Here is a 22147-nt window from a genome sequence, read left to right as displayed (position 1 = left end):
AAGCGGTGGCTTCTTTCGTTCCACCAGACGAACTATAACAGCACATCAAGTTACCACATAGGTACTGTAAAATTTCTCCAATATAAAATAAATAATAAACTCTATTGTTATTTGTATGTAGATTGAAGTTTTTTTTCGGTTTTGACCATGATGTGCTCTTGAGTCTTGACTGACCCTAACAAGTAACCCCTAAACGTAAATTTTATATCGCTTAAGTACTTCAATTTTACTTTAAATTTCATGTTCTATACTTATTAAACATCACATCATCACAACATCGGTATTAATTCGATTTCATTATTCGATTTCACTGAAGAGCTTTAACTTCTCTACATCCGAAGAGCCAGCATGGCACAGTTTGTTTTCTAAATTAGAACACTGTCCTTTTTGTATCTAAATCCAAATCCTCCCACTACCTATTTTGAAAAAACGAGCGATAGGGCACTCACTATTACACCAAATAATATAATCTTCATTTATGTGATTTAAGGTTCAATTTCACGTTGAAAAATAAAGATTATAATATTTATATTGCAAAAGCCGAGCCGCTCATGGCGCGCCTTGCTTTGCTGTAATTCTACCAATATAAGAAGAGCTTCGGATATTACACAAAAATGTTTGCAAACTGGAGTTCTTTTTACGTTGGTCAATAAAGCGTGGGCCGTGGCGGCCGGCCAGCGCGGGCTCGCGTCGAGGGCGAGCGGCGCTCGGCGCCCCTAGGACCGCGGCGCCCGTGTGCACCGTACACATTGCACCTAAGGGAAAGACGTCCCTGGGTAGAAATATGTTAGACTTTAAGGCTGGTATAAATAGTCAGTACTTAAGATGCGACCCGGTCTCAAGACGCGATTCGGCTCTGTGATTGGTCCAAATTTGACAGCCAACCAATCACAGAGCCTGAACCGTGTCTAGAGACCGAGATGCATCTTGGGTACTGACTGACTTGGATACCGGCCTTAATATTCCGCGCGCCTTCGCCCGCGTAATTAAGGAATGTCATGGAAATCGTAAATTTTTCGGCAAAAAAGAAACCTATGTTCTTTCACGTGGATAGGCCATGTTCATGTGTGCCAAATAACATAAAAATTGCTTCAGTAGTTTCTTAAAATATAATTTCGTTCGTTTTTTCCACATTTTCCTCTATTTCTTCGCTCTTATTAGCCTTAGCGTGATAAGATATAGCCTTTAGCCTTCCTCTATAAATTAGCTATCTTACACTGAAATAATTTTTCAAATCGGACCAGTAGTTCCTGAGATAAGCGCGTTCAAATAAGCCCTTTCAAATAATTTTCCCCCGTTTTTTCTACACTTTCCTCTATTTCTTAGCTCCTATTAGTATTAGCGTGATAAAATATAGCCTATAGCCTTTCTCGATAAATGGGCTATCTAACACTGAAATAATTTTTCAAATCGGAACAGTAGTTCCTGAGATTAACGCGTTCAAACAAACAAACAAACTCTTCCGCTTTATAATATAAAAGTATACGCGGCGTGACCACTTCATTTGAACCAGCCCAAAACCCCACCAAGAATAATCCAACTAACTCCCATCTCATCAGGTGCTGGTGGCGGTTGGAACGACCGCGTCGGTCCCACCACTCCCGGTTTTGAGGAGGTCCGTGGTAGCGCGCTGCGGGCGGGCGGGAAGGGCGGGCGGGCGTGCTGGGGCGGCGCCCACGGCGGGTTCGGCGGTGGTGGGGGTGGATGTGTGAGAGGCGGCGCGGGCGGAGGATGGCTTGGTAAGGGATAGTCTATTATAAAATATAATAAAGTTAATATACCTAGCGGAATAGAGAAACAAAGGCCTGAGCAAGCGAGATGTCACTATCAGTAACACTGCGTGGTAAAAAGAGACGTGACAGCAGACCTCTTTTTTTGACGTCCAGTCGGCACTTATCGGCACGTTGACAATTAAATCTCATAGAATTCATGTTCAATCATGCTTGTATAAGTGTATACGTACACATATTTTTACACACATATGTAAACCAATTTCGGTTTCGTTTGACAGCTCGAGATTGCTGATCTATTCCGCTAGGTAAATAATATATTAACTTTATGGTCTATACCAGCTTTTTTCTGCGGCTTCGCTCGTGTATGTATTTTTTGGAATACGAATTTTATTTTTCTAGATGTTACACACACTTTTTTTAATTTAGGGTTTTTTTAGGGTTCCGTAGCCAAATGGCAAAAAAAAAACACCTTTATAGATACGTCACGTTTTTATTCTCCGTTTTTGCACCGAAAGGGGGTTGACATGATCGGTTCTTAACGCATGTCTATTAGTGGCGTTTTACCTACCAATAAAACGCATATTAATTTACTTACCTTATTCGAAGCTTATTCAATTGAGATAGGCACTACGTTTCCCGCCATCATATCTATACTATTGACTTCCGGTTGCTCCCACTTTCGTCCCACCATGGTGAAGTCTCTCGGTCTCGAATCTTGCACGACAGAGCAAGATTGAAACACGCGTACTCCACCCGCTTAGCCGTTCTATCTTAATTTATTTCTGTGGTTTTTCACCCTTAATTGAAGTTCTTTTAAAATGCTCTTCATCATCACCAGGTGGCAACTCCAACGAGGGTGAGGGCTACCACGGCAGCGGCGGATGGTCGTATGTGGACGTGACGCGCGGCATACCCGAGTTTGCCGACGTCGGCATCGCGGCGCGCAACGGGCCCGGCGAGGTGCTCGTCATACCGGCGCTACACGTGAGTATCGTCTGTCATTATGACGCCATTTTGATGCCATTTTGGTGTCATTATGGAGTCGTTATGACGCCATTTTGATGCCATTTTGGTGTAATTATGGAGTCATTATGACGCCATTTTGGTGTTATTATATTGCCATTATGGTGCAATTGTAGTGTCATGTGATGCCATTGTGCTGTCATTAACAATAACGCTATTATGATATCATTATTTTGCAATTGTAGTATCATTATGACACTATTTTGACGCCTTTGTGATGTCATTGTAACACCACAATAGCATCATGCTATTGTGGTGTCATTGTGGTGACATGTTATGATCATTATGTTTTCACCTGTGGCGCCACAATTGTTATAATATTCTGACGTTTTGACGCCATCAAGCAACCTTTCATTCCTTTTCAAACAGAAATGCGGCTGCTCGTACCGCTGCGTCGCGCTCAACGAATACCGGAGTGAAGTGAGGTGTTACTGCCCCGCCGCGTGGACCGCCGACGACAAAGACCCCAAGAAGTGCATACGTGAGTAGATCCGGCTCGAAGGACCATAACCTAGGTTCCGCTAGAAAGATATGGGCTTTAAGGACCAATAGATCGGGCTCGAAGGACCATAAGCTAGGTTCTGCTAGAATGATCTGTTAGGTTGGGCTGTAAGGACCAAACGATCCGGCTCGAAGGACCATAAGCATAATCAAATCACAAATGATTCCATTTGATAAGCTAGATCTTGCTCGAAAGACCAATGGTTTTATAGTTTTGGCTCGAAGGATCAATAGGTCCGGCTCGAAGGACCATAAGTTAGGTTAGGCTAAAAAAACTGGGAAATGGGTAAGTTAGGTTGGACTTGAAGGATCAAAAGATCTAACTCGAAGGACCATAAGTTAAATCTGGCTCGAAGGACTAATAGTTCCGGCGTGAAGGACCATAAGTTGGGTTAGGCTGAAAAACTGAAAGATAGGTATTGCTCGAACGCCCACAAGTGAGGTTTGGTTCGAAGGATCATAACACAGATCCAGCTCGAAGGGACATAAGTTAAGATTGTCTCGAAACACCATAAGTTATGTTCTACTAAAAATACTATAAACTAGGTTCGGCTCGAAGGACCATAAGTTAGATCCGGCTTGAAGGATCAAAAGATATAACGAGTTGCAAATGTATCTTTTCACATAATCTTAGCAGATAGACAGAGCCTTTAGTTGTAATATTAGTATAAATTGCACGAATTACTAGAAAGTGAAATGGCAGTATCTTATTCTTACCTATAATATTGTCTCTTTCACAGTGGAAGACAAATTTCCATCGCTGCGACTGGTCGTGATCATGATGTCGGCTCTGCTGGTTTTCGTGGTCGTCCTAGTGCTGTGCTTCTTTCTGTATCTATGTAAGTATTGATGGGATCATCCCTACGATTAATAAAAACTAATGAAGAGTAACTGTGTCAAAAAATTTGTCCCGCGAGCTACACAAAAGAGACACGAATACATGCGTACTTTATGCAAAAGGAGAATACATGCAAGAATTTTGTGTAAATATAGAAGTCAATTTAAGTGTTAGTGTTTCGTAGCTATTAGGTTTGTCCACACTGTGCCTTTTTCTGTTCGTCAAGGGCATGCGTTATAGCGCAGTCAACAGCGAATGTGAGGCATGCCCGCGACGCATGCCCTCTGACCGTATCCAAAAAACAAAAATGACAATGTTGGCGTTGCGTTCGTTGACGTATTCAATTACTGAATGCGCCAAAACGAAAGTTGAATGAAAGAAAATAACGAAAATTGAAGACGAAAGCGCATAATGTGGACATAGCTAATGTCATATTTTAGTGCGCGAAAAGGAACCGAATTCAAAACGGTTGAAGTATTGGAGTTACGCTTCATTAGTTTTTATTATTCCTAGGATCATCCATATAAATACATATTGAACATCATATAACCCTTTCCTAGTCAACTATGACTAGGAAAGGGTTATATGATGTTCAAGCGTTAACTATAACGCTTCAATTTTTCCAAAAAATTACTTTAGTAAATAACACATTTTGTGTATAAAATTTGGTAAAAATCAGTAAATCCGTTTCGGAGGAGTACGGTAACTAACATTGTGACATGAGAATTTTATATATAAGATATATAATCTTTAACAGTGAAATAGTAAGCGAAATGTGATGTCACAAGTTCCTACTGTCAATAGTCATACACAAACGACATTATAAAATCAGAAATATCATGACATAACAAAATCGCTTAAACACATCCTTATGGGTATTTAATCTTTATGCCATGCCAGGCACCTGACACTTATTACCTCTGTCCTCTTCCAGATAATCGCTACCAGAAAAAGAAGGAAGCAGAACAGCACCAGAAGCGGCTACTCCAGCAGGAGGATGTACTCCAGTTACACCGCCTCCGGAACGCCCCAGGTGGGGATAACCCACTCGGCATGGCCTTCAATCCCCACTACGGCAGCGAGGGCTTTCTACCGCAAGGTTTCGATGTGAGAGGACTTCCCAGAGTGGAGCGAGAGAAGCTGAAACTTATAAAGTAAGTTGCGCTCCGGTGGCGTTTCGATTAAGGGGGGGGGGGGAATGGTTTTTTTAGTTTTTCTCGAAAATTAGACGCGAAATATTCGAAAAGAGTAGCTTACGTTATAATTTAAAACCAATACTACTACTATGGCAAGTTTCGTCAAAATCCGTTCAGTAGTTTTTGCGTGACGTAGTTTGAAAAATGTGAAGTCAGTATGGTGTGGCGGTGACCACAATCAGCCTAATATTCCTGCATTGCACACACAGACAGACGGACAGACAGACATAGAAGTCTTAGTAATAGGGTCCCGTTTTTACCCTTTGGGTACGGAACCCTAAAATAACGTGCATTTTTATTTTTAACAAGGATCAATATATCGAAATTTGGCCGGGTTTAATTGCACCCTGTATGTAACAAAATCAAATTAAAATATCTCATAATCCGTAATCAGTATCACAATCTTTTAACTTTATAATGTTGTTATGTGATTTTTTTGTATTTCTCTCCTTTCCTCTTTTCATTACTGTACGAGCAGGCCGTTGGGGCAGGGCGCCTTTGGTGAGGTCTATCAGGGCCTCTACAAACACCGCCCGGGTGAAGAGATGCCTGTGGCCGTGAAGACCCTGCCAGAACTGTCCACCGGCCAGGCGGAGTCAGATTTCCTCATGGAGGCGGCGATAATGGCGAAATTCAACCATCCAAACATCGTCCATCTGATTGGCGTGTGCTTTGAAAGACATCCGAGGTATAACGTGTAAGTTTCGCTTATACGCTAATGGTCGTTCATGTGTTACGTCAGGGGCTAATCCTGGTGACGCGAGGTGCCTACAGAATTCAGAGAAATCGTTTGCAGATTTCGAATGTGTCATTTGGTCGAGTTACGGCAATGTTTGTCGTGTTCAAAAGTTTGACGTAACTTGTGGACGGCCCCATGTCATCTGCATTTGCTAATTTTAGATAATAATTTTTTAGTCGCTCGATAAAAATTTTAGGGAAATGTCTGCACTATTTTCATATTAAGTTACTTTGCTTTATCACTTTAGTCTGTCAAGAAAGTAAAGAAATTGAAAAGTGGCAACATCGTAGTGTCATCCCTTTCAAATCAATCTAAGAAAAAAAGAGATGACATTACGATGTTGCTACTTTTTAATTTCTTCACTTTCTTGACGGACTATACTAATTATTATGTTTAATTAAAAAAACAATAAAAACAATCTTAACACAGAATAACGCACTATCATTCAACATTCATAACCACATTAAATGGCTTTTGCGAATTTAACACCTTTTATTATAAGAAAATTTTAAGTTTTACTGAAATTTGACGTATTATAAATATAAAAAATCGGCCAAGTGCGAGTCGGACTCGCGCACGAATGGTACCGTTACAGAGCTAATGAATAGTGTTTTTTGTTTTTAGAGCCCCCCTTTATTGTTTATTTTATTTTTATTTTAGTTTTAATATTAAATTACGAATAAAATAAAGGATAAAGTGCATATTTCAAGTGACTACATATTGCCATTATGGATTACGAGCAAAAAAGCCAAAAAAATCGCGTTTGTTGTATGGGATTAAATATTGACTTTATTTTGTTTTTGACGCCTTCAACTCCGTTGCGCCAAAATTCGATCGCGACGGAACCGTACATTGTTTCGGGATAAAAAGTGTCCTATGTCCTTTCTTGGGTCTCAAAGTATCTCCATACCAAATTTAACGCCTCCGTGGTCTAGTGGTTAGAGCGTCGCTCTCGACTCCGGAGGTCGTGGGTTCGAATCCCGCGTTGGAAACATGTCATTTCCAAGTTTGGTTAGGACAATGCAGGCTGATCACCTGATTGTCTGACAAGTAAGATGATCCATGCGTCGGATGGGCATGTAAAAAGTCGGTCCTGCGCCTGATCTCTCGCCAGTCGTGTCGGTCTTCCGTCCCACTGGGTTATGAGAGTAAAGGAATAGAGAGTGCTCTTGTGTACAAGCTTGGGCACTATAAAATCACTCCTGCGTACCTGGTCTGGCTTCAATGAAACCGGCCACCGTCACCGAAACCGGTGTGGGGAGTATTATTATACCAAATTTCATCAAAATCGGTTCAGCGGTTTGGGCGTGAAGAGGTAACAGACAGACAGACAGACGTTTATAATATTAAGTATGGATATTTGTCTCAACTCTTTTTTAATTTATCAATGTCGTAAGCCACCGGTTAAAATAGCCGTTCAATCAAACATCTAGCCCTTTGACTGAACAACGCCATTCAATCACACGTCTATACGTCGTTTAGCCGACTTCTTGACTGCAACGTTCAACACTACAGTTAGACGATGCTTAGCTAACTGGTTAAATGGCAAATTAACTAAGGTGACCATTAGTTTAGTGTTATTATTAATTACATAAGCGCAATGATGACAAGCAGAATAAATTGTATTCAAACTCATTTTGAACACAATTGCAATAAATACCTTGGTGATGCATTTCATAATCGCGTAATCTCAAATATTTGTTTAAATTTTGATTCACTCGTATGTGCCCCCATAATTTCTGTCACTTTAATAACACTTGTGACGTATATTTACGAAAAATATCTTAATACAATCACAAAACACCGGCTAGTTGACGCCATATTGTAAACAAAACGCACCTAGCGCCGCGGTGGTGAGCGCTGAACTAATTCAATCAAATGGCTGCTTTTGAATCAGCTGTAGTTTTGAGCGACTGAAATATTCAATCAATAAAAAGCTATACTGTGATTTAATGGCGTTGTTTAGTCAAACGGCTAGCTGTTTGATTGACCGGCTATTTTAACCAGTTGGCTGCGATATCAACACTAAGTTAGGTATACCAAACGAAAATCGTTCAAAATTCTTTCTGACGTAATACACCAATGTTATTATTGCCTTTATCCCTACGAATAATAAAAACTAAGGAAACGTAACTCCCATACTATTACCGTTTTTTTGGTTCCTTTCGAACTGTCATGTAACGTCAACCTAAATATTGCAAATGTATTGAAATGTGTACCTAGGTCCTAGGTACACATTTTTGACAAGTATTGTAGAACATGTTTTTTGACGGAGTTACTTTTCCTTAGTTTTTATTACCGTACCATTGTCCCAACAGATATATAGTCCTAGAGCTGTTAGCTGGTGGCGATCTCAAGAAATTCCTTCGAGAAAGCCGGCCGAAGCCAGAGCGGGCTAGCGCTCTGACCATGAAAGATCTCATACTGTGTTCCATGGACATCGCCAAGGGCTGCCGATATTTGGAGTCCAAGAGGTTTATTCATAGGTAAGTTTACGTAAAAAAACTTTTGTATTTAGGTTTTAAAAGTATGTAAAAAAGTTAGGGTGGGTTGCACCAGAAGCGTGGTTAAAGTTAAAGTTATGGTCAAAAGACAAAGTTATGGTTATAGTTAAGGCTTACTTTAACTTTAACCTTAACTTTGACCACAGAATTTGACAGATGACAGCTGGTCCGACAAGGCTTGAAATGAACGTGGGCGGGGGCGCTGCTGGTAAAGAAGAACTGTCAAAAATGGCGTTTTTGTATGATGACAGCGTTAGTTCCTTTTTACGCCCCGTTCATTCGAAGCCTTGTCGAGCTCAAGGTTATAGTTAAATATGCCGTCCATTTTTTACTTTAACCAAAGATTTCACATATTTTTGCATTGTAGTTAAAGTTAGAGTAAGTTGGTGCAACCCACCCTAACAACAAAAAAAATTGCGGGTTACGAGTTAAGACACTTATGCTTATCATCGACCAGATAGTATATTTAGATTTTATGAACATTTCAAAGAAAAAAAAATGATTTTTATTTAAAAAAAAATACAGAGTCTATCCGAACACTAGGGGCTGTCCACACATTACGTCAAACGATATTCCTTTCTATCCAGGGACATAGCAGCGCGGAACTGCCTTCTTACCAGTCGGGGTCCAGGCAGAGTCGTTAAGATAGCTGACTTCGGCATGGCCAGAGATATTTACAGGTATGTATTTTCTTACTAAGTAAATTACAAAAAACTAGACGTTCCGCGCGGCCTCGCCCGCGTAAATGAGATATTTCACAGACAAATTAGTCCACAAAGAATAGCCTATGATCCTTCACATGGTCTTCTTCTTATGTGTGCCAAATAACAGAAAAATTGCTCCTGTAGTTCGTGAGATAAGCCCTTTCAAATAATTTCCCCCGTTATTTCCACATTTTCCTCTATTTCTTCCTTTATATATTATTATAGCCTTTTTCGATAAATAGGCTATCTAACACTGAAATTTTTTTTTAATCGGAACAGTTGTTCCTGAGATTAGCGCGTTCAAATAAGCCCTTTCAAATAATTTCCCCCAGTTTTTACCAGAGTTTCCTCTATTTCTTCGATCCTATTAGTATTAGCGTGATAAAATATAGCCTATAGCCTTCCTCGATAAATGGGCTATCTAGCACTGAAATAATTATTCAAATCGGACCAGTAGTTCCTGAGATTAGCGCGTTCAAACAAACAAACAAACTCTTCCCAATTATAATATTAAAAAGTATAGATTAAGTATAGATAAGGAGAATTATGTTTTTCTAAATATAAATAACTCAAAGGTGACTGACTACTGACATAGTGATCTATCAACGCACAGCCCAAACCACTGGACGGATTGGGCTGCATGCAGGTAGATGTTAAGAGTTATGACGTAGGCATCCGCTAAGAAAGGATTTGACCGATATTTTAGTACTTACCTGCGAAGTAGGGGCAGAGGGCGTTGATATGGTGACGACGTCAACTGGCGGGAAATTCTCTAGGCTCTATGGCGGGAAATTTGATTTTTTTTATCTGGGTGGGGTGGCGGTTCTAATTTTTTTTTGTTTTTTGTTCCATCCGTTTTTCTTACTTTTTCACGTTTTCATTCCATCTGTCCAGGTCGGACTACTATAAAAAAGGGGGTAAGGCGATGCTGCCGATCAAGTGGATGCCGCCAGAAGCGTATATTGACGGAGTTTTCACCTGCAAAACGGATATTTGGTGAGTTTAGTTTTTGTTTTAGGTAACTTATAAAAAGAGGTCCTGTGTTCGGATGTATGTGTGTATTTTTTTGCATGTTTACTGCACTGCTTGTGAAACCTAATATGGATCATATGAGCATACAACAAAATAAATAACACCCCTCTTTGTGTCGGGGGTTAAAAAAATAGAAAATCAAGACACATTGTATGGTAATAATGGTTTATACGCAAACTGCAAAGGGCTGATCTACGTTATTTGGTCAAGTTATATCAAGCCATCTGACAAATCACTTGACAGCTATTAAATAATAATCCACTATCTTTGAATGAATTATTATGATAATACAAGTAAGGTTTAGTGAGAACTACGTACACAAAAGTGGTGATCTGATGATGGATTCAGAGTTATCTTTATTCAGCCAAGTTCGGTCTCGGCCGGTATAAATATGCCGGCCGGCGGTTCGGCTCTGTGATTGGTCCAAATTTTGACAGCCAACCAATCACAGAGCCTGAACCGTGTCTTGAGACCGAGATGCATCTTGAGTACTGACTATTTATACCGGCCGTGTGTAAATCCGCGGCCGAAGTTCGGCATGATTACGCCAGCAATGCGCTACGCATACAATAAAACGCGACGTAATTTCGGCATTGTGTGTCATCAGTAAATAAAACACATTGCAGGCGGAATCATGCCGAACTTCGGCCGCGTTTTGTCGGCCTAGTGTATTTAGAGTTTAGATACATAGAACTGCCTGTAATCACATAAACCATTTTTTATTAAAATGAGGGGGAAAACTAAAAACAGCGCGCAGGCGCTGTTTCACGCCGGTTTTCTGTGAGCCCGTGGTATTTTTCCGGTCGAGACGGCCCAATTCGTGCCGAAGCATGGCTCTCCCACGTCTGGCACGACATTTGACAGTTTTTTGGCCCCCTGATTGATGTTTTGTCCCACCAGGTCGTACGGCGTCCTACTGTGGGAGGTGTTCTCTATGGGCGTGATGCCTTACACCGGCTGCGCTAATCGGGAGGTCATGGAGCTGGTGTCGGGAGGGGGGAGACTGGACAAGCCGTTCGTCGGTGAGTACTGTCCCACCCCACCACGGCACTGTCCCACCGGGTCGCACGGCGTCCTACCGTACCACTATACTAATGAACTACTATATCATTATACCAGTCCAGATTAGGAAGATGAGAGTTAGAAGTATGTTTAGAACGATAGCAGCAGCAAGCTGACATTCTATTTCTATTTCTTCATATTTTAGACTAGCTGTTGCCCGCGATTTCGTCCGCGTCAACATAGTATAATAACAAAGATGGATAGTCCGCTAACAAATATGAAAAAAGTAAAATATAACCTCCTCCTTTTTTGGAGGCCGGTTAAAAAGTAGCCTAAGTTACACCTTACTACATCAGCTATCTACCAAAAAAAGTCCCGGCAAAATAGCTCCAGCCGTTTCAGAGATTAGCCGGAACAAACAGACAGACAGACAGACATACGGATAAAAATTGAAAAAAATATTGTTTTGATGTACATACATACATTCATATGCATGTAGTAAAAAACGGTTCTTTCAATATTACAAACAGACACTCCAATTTTATAAAGTTACCTAAACAATAGTCAATACAAATGCGAAAGAATAGAAACAATAACATATTTTAAGCGGGGAATTGACTACCGGGCTGCCCGCGGGCCGCCCGGTCTGGCACAAGTCTGCCGCTTGCCCCTATTGAACACACACAGAACAGGCAAGTCAGTCGAATAGATAGAGAGCTGCAGCTCGGTGGTGGACTCATGGACTCGACATTCTTTTTAACAGATGATAGATCAGCATCGGCATTAATTTCTTTGGATTTTTCAATAAGTTCGCTGTACGTAGATCGGTGTTCATGTAATCCTTGCTTTCAACTTTCCACAAACAAGGATGCGACCGGTAAATGGAAATAAACGAATGTCAAAATTGTTTGTTGGTTTTTCTAAAGTTTAATGGTTGTATTGTTTACAATAATATGTTTTTAAATTATATTTTAAGTGCACTCTAGTCGCTCTCCAAGGCGCAAATGACGACGGGCCGCCCGTTGCAACCATTCATGTACAGACTTGCCCGTGCCCGCGCGGGAAAAATGCGATCTCGCGGGCAGGCTGCGGGCACAGGCCGGCGGGCATGTCTGTGCCCGTACCTAGGAATTGACGAGCAGACATGCGACAGACCTGCCCGTGACGGGCGGCCCGTAGCGGGCGGCCCGGTAGTCAATTCCCCGCTTTAGGGACAAACAGACATAATATATTATTTAATTTATGCAAACCCTGACTTCCACCAATTCAAGAGAAGGTTACAATAAAAGTTGGAGAGGCTTAATAAATTATATTTATGTATGATATTGAATGTACTATACTGTGTTTTTATTTAAATATGATATTAAATGTACTGTAACTTCTTGGTGGTGGAGTTATTTCACTTTTGACAGGTGTCACCTGATGATGATTTTAATTTTTATCATAAAGTTAATATACCTAGCGGAATAGAGCAACAATCTCGAGCTGTCATACGTAACCAAAGTTGGTTTTCATGTGTGTGAAAAATATGCGTACGTATACACTTACACAAGCACGATTGAACATGATAGAACATGATGATCACGTGCCGACTGGACGTCAAAAAAAGAGTGCTGCTGTCATGTATCATACGTCTCTTTTTACCACGCAGTGTTACTGATAGTGACATCTCTCTTGCTCAGGCCTTTGTTTCTCTATTCCGCTAGGTATATTAACTTTATATGTGAAACATAATAAAGAGGAACTGGCGAACAAAACCGGATTAGTCCGCGAGAAAAAAAATTATACAGTTAAAAAATAAAAAGCTAGTATTAACTACTACTGAACTAATCCGGTTTTGTTTGAAAATTGACTTTTTAAAGCCTTTCCATCCGGTTTTGATTGAAATAATTAACAGAAATTGACGCAGATGGGTCAAGAGTAGACGATTCGAAAAAATTATAGGTATACTTTTGCACTCTGGTGGACTTGTACGGTTTTGTTCGCCAGCTCCTCAATTGTAATAAAATAAATTATTAAAAGTGGAATAAGTGCATGGAAAGTGTTTATTATTAGAGAGATCGCAGACGGCACACTTTTTGTGTGATCGAATCTGCGGCGCGGCCATGCAGATTGGCGCCGCAGAGTCTGGGATCTCCCTTACTTAAGGAGTCTGCGATCTCCCTTACTTAAGGAGTCTGCGATCTCCCTTACTGTATCTTTTATTTGTGTAGAATATAATCTTTAAAACATAGCTTTATGTACAGGGTGCCCCAACGAGGTCTACCGTCTGATGTGCGACTGCTGGAACCCGTCGCCGGACGAGCGTCCCAACTTCTCCATGGTCTACGACCGCCTGCAGGGATTCCTCCAGGTATCGTGTCTGAGCCAGCATAATGAAAAAAAAATCATCGCTATCCGTTTTATAACTGACTTCTAAATAGAAACTAATGAACTGATAAAAAAATTGTATACAGAAACTTTTGGTCTTAAGAAAGGAATCTAAGGATATTCTTATATGTCATCGAAAAATGTACGATTCTACGACCGCCTGCAGGCTGGCTGGCTTCCTCCAGGTACCGTGTCTGAGCCAGGTAAATGAAACGTAGAACACATCGCTATCCTTTTTAACCGACTTCCAAAAGAAACTATGAGGTTCCATGTTAGTATGTTTTTATTTTTTAATTACATTGGCCAACCTCACATTCCTATACAGTTCGACAAGGCTTTATTCGAACGTGGGTGACTTTGATGGGAGCGCTGCAGCTGGTAAAGGCGAACTGTCAAACACATGTCAAAAATGACGTTTTTCTATGATAGAAGCGTTTAGTTCCTTTTCTCGCCACGTTCAAATAAAGCCTTGTCGAACTGTAACTCATGTGTCCCCAGGATTTTTTTTGTAAATTTGAATGTGAACCTTCTTAAATGAAAAAATGTGTTTGCATATAGAATTTTGTCCGTTGAATGAACGCTACGTGTCTCTCGCACAGGTAGGTATAATAATCTATACATGGGCGTACCGAGGGGGGGGGGCAGGGGGGGCAGATGCCCCCCCCCTGGATCATGTTGACGTCCCTACTCAGTATATTATCTAGTACTTTCATCTATAAAAATAACGAATTTTTGCCATTTGTTTGCAATACAACTAAAAATTATTAATTTTTATTCTTTATAAACACCTAGCTTATAAAAATCTGATTTGCCCCCCCCTGGCCCAGAATCTGCGTAATTTGCCCTATCCCCCCCTGGCCCAGAACCTGGGTAATTTGCCCCCCCCACCTGGCCCAGAACCTGGGTACGCCCATGAATCTATAACTACCATCTTGACATAGATTATGTATGCAAAACGAGTTATAAGTTCTGAGTTATGATGGCCGTGTGAAACTTGATGTATGATACCGACTTCAGTCCATACTTCCATACTAATATTATAAATGCGAAAGTGTGTCTGTCTGTTACCTCTTCACGCCCAAACCGCTGAACCGATTTTGCTGAAATTCGGTATGGAGATACTTTGAGTCCCGAGGAAGGACATAGGATACTTTTTGTGCCGAAAAAATGTACGGTTCCCGCGCGATAAACGAGTTTTGACGCAACGGAGTTGCGGGCGTCATCTCGTTAAGTACTAATAAAATCCACTTCCACCTTCCACCAGGACCCACAAATTCTAGAAGCATCTCTACCCATAGTGAGGTCCTTCATCGGTGGCTCCAGGAACGAGACTCCGAACGACTCCGTCGAAGCGCAGGTAAAGCCTAACGGTGTTTGCGACGACTTTAAAAAAAACAAATGTCACTAACGGAGATATGGAGAGAGGATTGAGCTTTTGTACACTTTTATATGTATACAGTGTGTAACAAAAATAAGTGATAATACATTAGGGTGTGTACGTGTTCCTTGTAGAGAGTTCACTGTGGAAGTAGCAGCTCTGAAAGACGATTTCTTTTTCATTTTTGTATGGGCAATGGCCCGAGCGTCATTAGTTTCCCCATACAAAATTTTTTTTTGGTCTTTCAGCGCTGCTACTTTCACAGTGAACTCTCTACAAGGATGAAGGAACACGTACAGTGTACACACCCTAAAGTATTATCACTTGTTTTTGTTACACCTGTATATAATAATTATCTTTGATATTGAGTAAAAATGTTAAAGGATTTGAACTGTGAACACGTCCAGTAGAAATATATTTATTATTAATTTTATAAAATGCTGCAATAATAACGACACAATCAGCGAAAAGGAGCTCCAGAAAAATGATAATTCTTAAAGGAGAGTTATTTTTAAATAAATTATGTAATTTTCCTGGGGCTATAATTGCTGTCTAATGTGTGTATTTTTAAATAAAAATGACATTTGTTTTTTTTTAATAATTTAAAGCAAAAATCTATTGAGTCAATTACATTTTTATTAAACATCATATTTTACAGATCAGATACGATAATTTCATTCACACAGATAAAAAAATCATTAAATCGACGTATAAACACTGTACTAATTTTAATTGTTTTCTTTTCAAACGATTTCGCTCTGGCTACTAGAAGCAAGTAATTAATTTTTTTCCGAATAATCAATGTTAGAAAAAAACGTGCTTTCGAGTGACGCATGACAATTTTTTTTTAAGTTTTTTATTTTTTTTTTCTAACTTTACCTTACCCTGAATGAAAATCGCGTAGAGTTAGTACCCCTGTAGATAGAAAGAGATTCATTGGGATTCATCATTTGCATGGTGTTTTACTAAAATTTAAAAAGTCATCACGCCAAAACACTCGATTCCAAGAATCTCTTTTTTTATTATAACACTTGAGGTGTTTACTTGCCTAGTAGCTATAGCGGAAATCTTTACCTGTTCTTTTTACCTATCCTCTAACATTGGACTTTAAATAAAAATAAATATTTTTAATTTTGTTGTATAAAGTCCAGTGTTATGCACGCTTAGACCTAAAAATATATGCAGGGAGATCTTAACATTTTTAGAAAACACTACCGTGGTCTTTTTTACTGATAACTATGAATTTCACCGATCATTGAAGAAAAAAATACCAAATTATACCATGTTTGAATATTGGCAACACAAAGGTATCATGTCAGTTATGACAAAATACTCAATCCTTTACTGAATTAAAAAATATTGTCTAAAAAATCTATTTAAGAATATTAATGACATTAGAAAATAGAGGTAAAGTTTAATGACAACATTAAAGTTACTGAGCGTAAAGGGATCAAAGATTAAAATATTAAATTGTATAAATTGGCTACCTCCTTCACCTACACAAGGTTTTTTAAAAAAGGTAAATGTCAAAGTCATTGTCAAAAAAAAGTAAAAACGACGACGGTAGTACAAAGTGTGTGGCGTGTTGTAATGTGGGTCTCCCTTACGTCGCTGTGTTGGCAGCGCTCGTCGGCGGGAGACTACCTCGTGCCGAAATCTGCGCAGGACCCCGCGCCGGACGATAGGTAAATAGTGCTGGCAATCATAATCTAGAGAAAAAATACTGACTTTTAAAAAAAATTGGTATATAAGTAGATAATAAATTCTATCGAGTGGCAATGAGTTTTTTTTTAATGTTCAGGTTAGTGCTATATTATGTTCTACCGAGGATTGAGGAGGTATTTTTAAAAAGTTGGTTAGGTTAGGTTAAATGATAAATAATCTGTGGATAAAAACATATACAAAATTCTACCGAATTGGGAGACTGGTAACACTGGACGACGGCCGTCAAACAAAAATTTGTGTATTTTAAAAATATATTGGACGAGCTTTTGCCCGCGGCTTTGCTCGCGTTAAGAAGTATTATTATATACAAACTTTCATCCCCTATTTGAACCCCTTGGGGTTGGAATTTATCAAAATACTTTCTTAGCGGATGCCTACGTCATAACATCTACCTGCATGCCAAATTTCAGCCCGATCCGTACAGTGGTTTGGGCTGTGCGTTGATAGATCACTATGTCAATCAGTCAGTCACCTTTGAGTTTTATATATATAGATACTAGCTGTCCCGGCAAACGTTGTTTTGCCATATGAATAATTTTTGGTATGAAAAATAGATGTTGGCCGATTCTCAGACCTACTCAACATGCTCACAAAATTTCATGAGAATCGGTCAAGCCGTTTCGGAGGAGTATGGCAACGAAAACTGTGACACGAGAATTTTATATATTAGATTTTGCAAATTAAACGAAAGCAATAAAATATTTTATTTTAATTAAAATTAAACATAAATATCCTTGCATTTAAAAATATTATTAAAAAGTTACAAGAAAATAACGTTTCCTTTTTTAAATATTTTATAAATGTTTATTCTCGTACAAAGAAAGGCTGTTTGTAAAATTTGAAAAGAGCTACTAGTAAATTCTCTTTCAGCGAAAGACTTTTGAAACTGGGTCTCATAGACTTGTATGCTTGAACAAACAATTGTGTAACTGAATACTCGTAAATTCCTTGGAACTATGACCCATTTAAACTGATCTTGCAGAAAATCGTTCTCAAAAAATAACGCATGCGCTTTTGCTCGATAGTTTTACTCCAAGGACCGCAAAACTGACAGCTCGAAAGCTCGCATCGAGCAGCTCGAAGGCTCGCATCGAGCCGGCTTGATGGAATTATATCGATTTAGAATAAAACTATTGAGCAATGCTGAATGTGTGGACGAAATCCCGAGCCGCAGGTTTTGCTCGACGTTATTGCTCGATCGAGCAAAACCGTATGTCAGTAATTAGCATATCAATGAGTCTTTATTTGTAAATAAATTGGCAACAGTAACAGAGTCTACATATTTACTTATTTTAAAAAATAAAAACATTTATTAGCTGACTAGCTGTCCCGGTGAACTTCGATTCACTTTAAAACCTTCCCTGGACTTCTACGAACATTTTAAGTCTAAAATCAGCCTAATCCGTTCAGCCGTTTTCGAGTTTTAGCGCGACTGCACATTTGAAAATCCATTTTTATATATATAGATTACACAAGACGTTATGTTTGTCTGTCGTGTGACACTCCCTACGTATTAGATAAAGACATCAAATCTTATAATGTAATAGGACAGAAAGGGATAGAAAATTCTTCGAATAATGGTTCTGATTGCCAGTGTACTTTTTTCCGTAAAATATTTGTAATTTTAATGTTCCATGACCCGTAATAATTGGATGTGTCCTCCAGCTTGATTATTTTTAATCTGCTTCATTAAAATCTACTAAAAATAATCATGCTACTTGTATTGTCAAAATTTTCTCTTTCCATTCATGGTATTGTAAATATTGTCATCTTACCACTTTATCTTGCCACTTCATTTTTATGCATTATCTGCAATATTTGTAAAAATAATACTTAGTTTTTTTATGTTATTCATAAGAGAAGATTTGGACAATATTTATTCAAAATTAACAAAGCGAATGCTCTCTAGACGAGCAGGCATGCTTAGACCCCTGTTATCCCATTTAATAGAGAATTTTATTAAAAAAACATAATTAAAAACACATATTTAATTCAATTTTGGTAAATTATGAAACTACCAAAAATAGTAGATTTTTTATACATCTGGCAACACTCTCATGTTTTGGGTAACCGCAATTTAGTTATTTAAAATTTTAATACTTGGGCACCCTTTCTTTAATTAGGTAAATATTTGATCTTTTTTTGCAGTTATTCCGTCTGTCTGTTCCTTTTCGAGCTTAAGCTACCGAACCGATTAAAAAAATTGTATACATATACTTTTGGTCTTAGGAAAGGAATGGGATGTTCACTATATCATCGAAGTATGTACGATTCCCGCGCTATAAATATCTGCGCGTACGAACCTGTATACATCTTGAGTATTGTAATATAATACTGTAATATTTAACGGTAAACGTAATGCTTGTAATGTAACACAACGTGTAATGTTATGTTCAGCCCAACGGATCAGCCGGACCCTCATAGCAAATCGCAAGCGGCGGCGCCGGGCAAGGAAGTCGAGGATTCACGATTTCCACTTCTACTGAAAGGTAATACTTAGGGCGGTATAAATAGTCAGTACTCAAAATGCATCTCTGTCTCAAGACACGGTTCAGGCTCTGTGATTGGTTGGCTGTCAAAATTTGGACCAATCATAGAGCCGAACCGCGTAAAGACTCATAGTACCCAGCTTGAGGTAGCCTCGAGTATGAAGCTTTTATTTCTGGACGTGTAGTTTTCAATTTTGCTTTACGTACCTTAATAAATATTGGCCAAAATAATGTTTATGTACCTAAATTATCCAGTAATAGGCATGTCGGATTACAAGGGGCGCCGGACTAGCCAGGGGTCGGATTAGCGGAGGTCTACTATATTGGGCTTAGCCGTGAACCTAATTATTGCCGCAACTTTTGAAAGCCAGGTCCTCAACTTTTTAATTTCTTTAACATATTGACTTTACTCGTTTTACCAGCATCACAAGACTATGGCAACATTCCAATGGCGTCGCGTCGCGGCCCCGGCGAGGACTGTTCCGCTGCCTCCGCCGCGGTGAGGACCGCCAAGTTTCTGCCGTCTAAGTCTACCGACAGGTGAGTATGGGGTTTTTAAAGTTTCACATATTTTATGGGATGTTAGGACGTGTCTTTTGGGTTTTTGAAAAATAATAAATTTCTTAAAATCTGTCGGGATTTTTTGACACTGAATAGAAGAGTGATGTGACAGTGGCAGGAGAGTGCTCTCGGCCAATCAAATTATCGCTTTGCACTGTCTGGTGTCTCGCCACTATACTCAGTGGGTGTAATCAGGCCTTTCACAACAATAAAAAACTATTCCAGATTTATTTGTTCCAAAGAAGTTCGTTGATGATTATTTTACCGTCCACTACACACGCTATAGACATTTTATTATCCACTTCCAGACTAATCTGCTCAGTGGAAGGACCGTCAATGGACGACGACATAGCGACCAGCGTCGACGACAAACCCGTCATCCGCGAGACCTCCTTCATCGAGAAACCCAAAACCCCAGCCGTCGAGAAACACAAAACCCCATCCATGGAGAAACACAAAACCCCATCGGTGGAGAAACCCAAAACCCCATCGGTGGAGAAACACAAAACCCCATCGGTGGAGAAACACAAAACCCCATCCATGGAGAAACACAAAACCCCATCCGTGGAGAAACACAAAACCCCATCCGTCGAGAAACATAAAACCCCATCTGTGGAGAAACCCAAGACACCCTCCGTGGAGGCCAAACGGAAGAATTCTGCTGGACCAGTGGTAAGAATTTAGTTAATAACATGTACTATTAGAGTAATTGATTCATCGTCCACGAGTAGACCCAAGCTATTTGGCCGGATTTTTAAGTCTATGTTATCTGTCGGCTGGGTTTGACATAACGCGTTACGCGACCAAATTACATAGGTCCTTCTATAATAAAGGCAACTTCTATGATAATACTATGTGAGAGGAATTGATTCATAGCCAGATGGTGGACCTACGTCATTTGATCAAGTTTTATCAAGCCTAGCTGAATTAAAAACTTGACATAACCTAATCAAATAACGTAAGTTCTCCGTCTGACTGTAAATCAATTTTTCTGATAATATATTCTACACAAACCGATGTAACATTACAAATGGAGTTCTTATCTCACGTTCCTTGTAATGAAGCCCTATCATTTAAAACTTTAAGGAACCCATATAATTTGTCCAATACTTTACTATTCTCAAATTACAGGTTGAAAAACTAATAAGCATAACTCCAACATCGCCCAAACCGCCGGAGAACGCGCTTTCAGAACCGGTGGTCATAGACAAAACTAATAAAACCTCCCTCGCTCCGGAACGGAAAGCCGCGCCTATAGCCTCACCAGACCCACCACGAATAAACGCATGGAATAAAGAAGTGAAAACACCAAAATCAAAACCGTTCTGCCTAGATGCTGCTCAACTGGAAGAGAATTTAAACGAACTGAAAAAGAATAGTGGTTCTGTGAATTTAACGACCATGAATGCGAAAATACTGCCTCCCTATATTAACGTGGTGACTCCAAACAAGCTATCTGAGTCGAAAACGATCCAGATAGATCCGAAGAAAGCGGTGATCCACGATCTACCGAAGGAAGAAGTTAAAGAGGAGAAAAATAAGTTGAAGCAGTCGAATTCAGCCGCTAGTCTATTAAATGGACCCCTAACTGACGTTCCGTATGCTGACAGTGACAATACCTCATCGAGTTCCGGTGGACAGCCGAATGGCAAAAACGGCAATCGAAATGGCAACGGAAACGGAGCCAATCGGAACGGAAACGGACGAAATAATACCGGAAGCGGAGGCAACGGGAAACGGAACCATAGATACGAGGAGATAACGATCGAAACTGGAAAGTTTAAGAAACAGGGTAGCGGGGTCGGCGATTCCGAGATCAGTTGTTAATGTCGTTGAAAATTGTGTCAGTGCCGCCGTGGACATTGTTTAGGGTTATATACAAGTTGTAATAGACTAAGTGATAATAGTTTAGAGTACGTGTATGTGTATAATATAGAGTTGGCTGTGAAGCAACGAGCAAAATTTTTTGTGGTTTGAATAGCGTCATGAATTTTTCCATACAAAAGTGAAAAAAATTTTGCTCTTTCAGCGCTTATAGTCTGTCAAAAAGTGAAGAAATTAAAAAGTGGCAACATCATAGTGTCATCCCTTTTTTCTTAGATTGATTTGAAAGGGATGACACTACGATGTTGCCACTTTTTAATTTCTTCACTTTTCTTCACCCATACACACCCCAAATTATTATCATTTAGTTTTGTTAAACACTGTAGAATATAATATAGTGTGTAAATATACGTTTTTAGAAATAAAAAAATACATGTGAAGTCTTTGTCTACGATTGTTTTGATATTTTTATCTGTACAGATATATTTATTGTTGGTAAATTTTTAAATAGTATATTTTTATTCGTTT

At 39.5% G+C, this 22147-nt stretch overlaps 1 protein-coding gene across 5 annotated transcripts in view; it reads left to right on the top strand.

Moving 5' to 3' along the window:
• The window catches only part of LOC121738269 (ALK tyrosine kinase receptor), a 47748-nt gene extending 25928 nt beyond the window's left edge, over positions 1-21820 (top strand). Inside the window, exons 14-30 of one of the 5 annotated variants that reach the window (XM_042130227.1) lie at positions 1560-1739; positions 2572-2717; positions 3126-3237; positions 3998-4096; positions 5030-5249; positions 5770-5979; positions 8349-8516; positions 9122-9214; positions 10133-10234; positions 11171-11292; positions 13519-13625; positions 14907-14999; positions 16644-16705; positions 19143-19234; positions 19657-19774; positions 20104-20467; positions 20927-21820. In XM_042130227.1, the coding sequence (XP_041986161.1) occupies positions 1560-1739; positions 2572-2717; positions 3126-3237; positions 3998-4096; positions 5030-5249; positions 5770-5979; positions 8349-8516; positions 9122-9214; positions 10133-10234; positions 11171-11292; positions 13519-13625; positions 14907-14999; positions 16644-16705; positions 19143-19234; positions 19657-19774; positions 20104-20467; positions 20927-21622 (2984 nt within the window). In that variant the 3' untranslated portion in view covers positions 21623-21820. Of the gene's footprint in view, positions 1-1559; positions 1740-2571; positions 2718-3125; positions 3238-3997; positions 4097-5029; positions 5250-5760; positions 5989-8348; positions 8517-9121; positions 9215-10132; positions 10235-11170; positions 11293-13518; positions 13626-14906; positions 15000-16643; positions 16706-19142; positions 19235-19656; positions 19775-20103; positions 20468-20926 lie in introns of those variants that run through there. The other 4 variants (XM_042130226.1, XM_042130225.1, XM_042130224.1 and 1 more) reach the window with 4 other exon arrangements.
• Positions 21821-22147: the final 327 nt, after the last annotated feature.

This window comes from Aricia agestis, chromosome 22, assembly GCF_905147365.1.
Source record: "Aricia agestis chromosome 22, ilAriAges1.1, whole genome shotgun sequence".
In the NCBI taxonomy this organism is placed as follows: Eukaryota; Metazoa; Arthropoda; class Insecta; order Lepidoptera; family Lycaenidae; genus Aricia; species Aricia agestis.
Note: the sequence above shows the minus strand (reverse complement) of the source record. Positions and strands in the feature narration are given on the sequence as shown.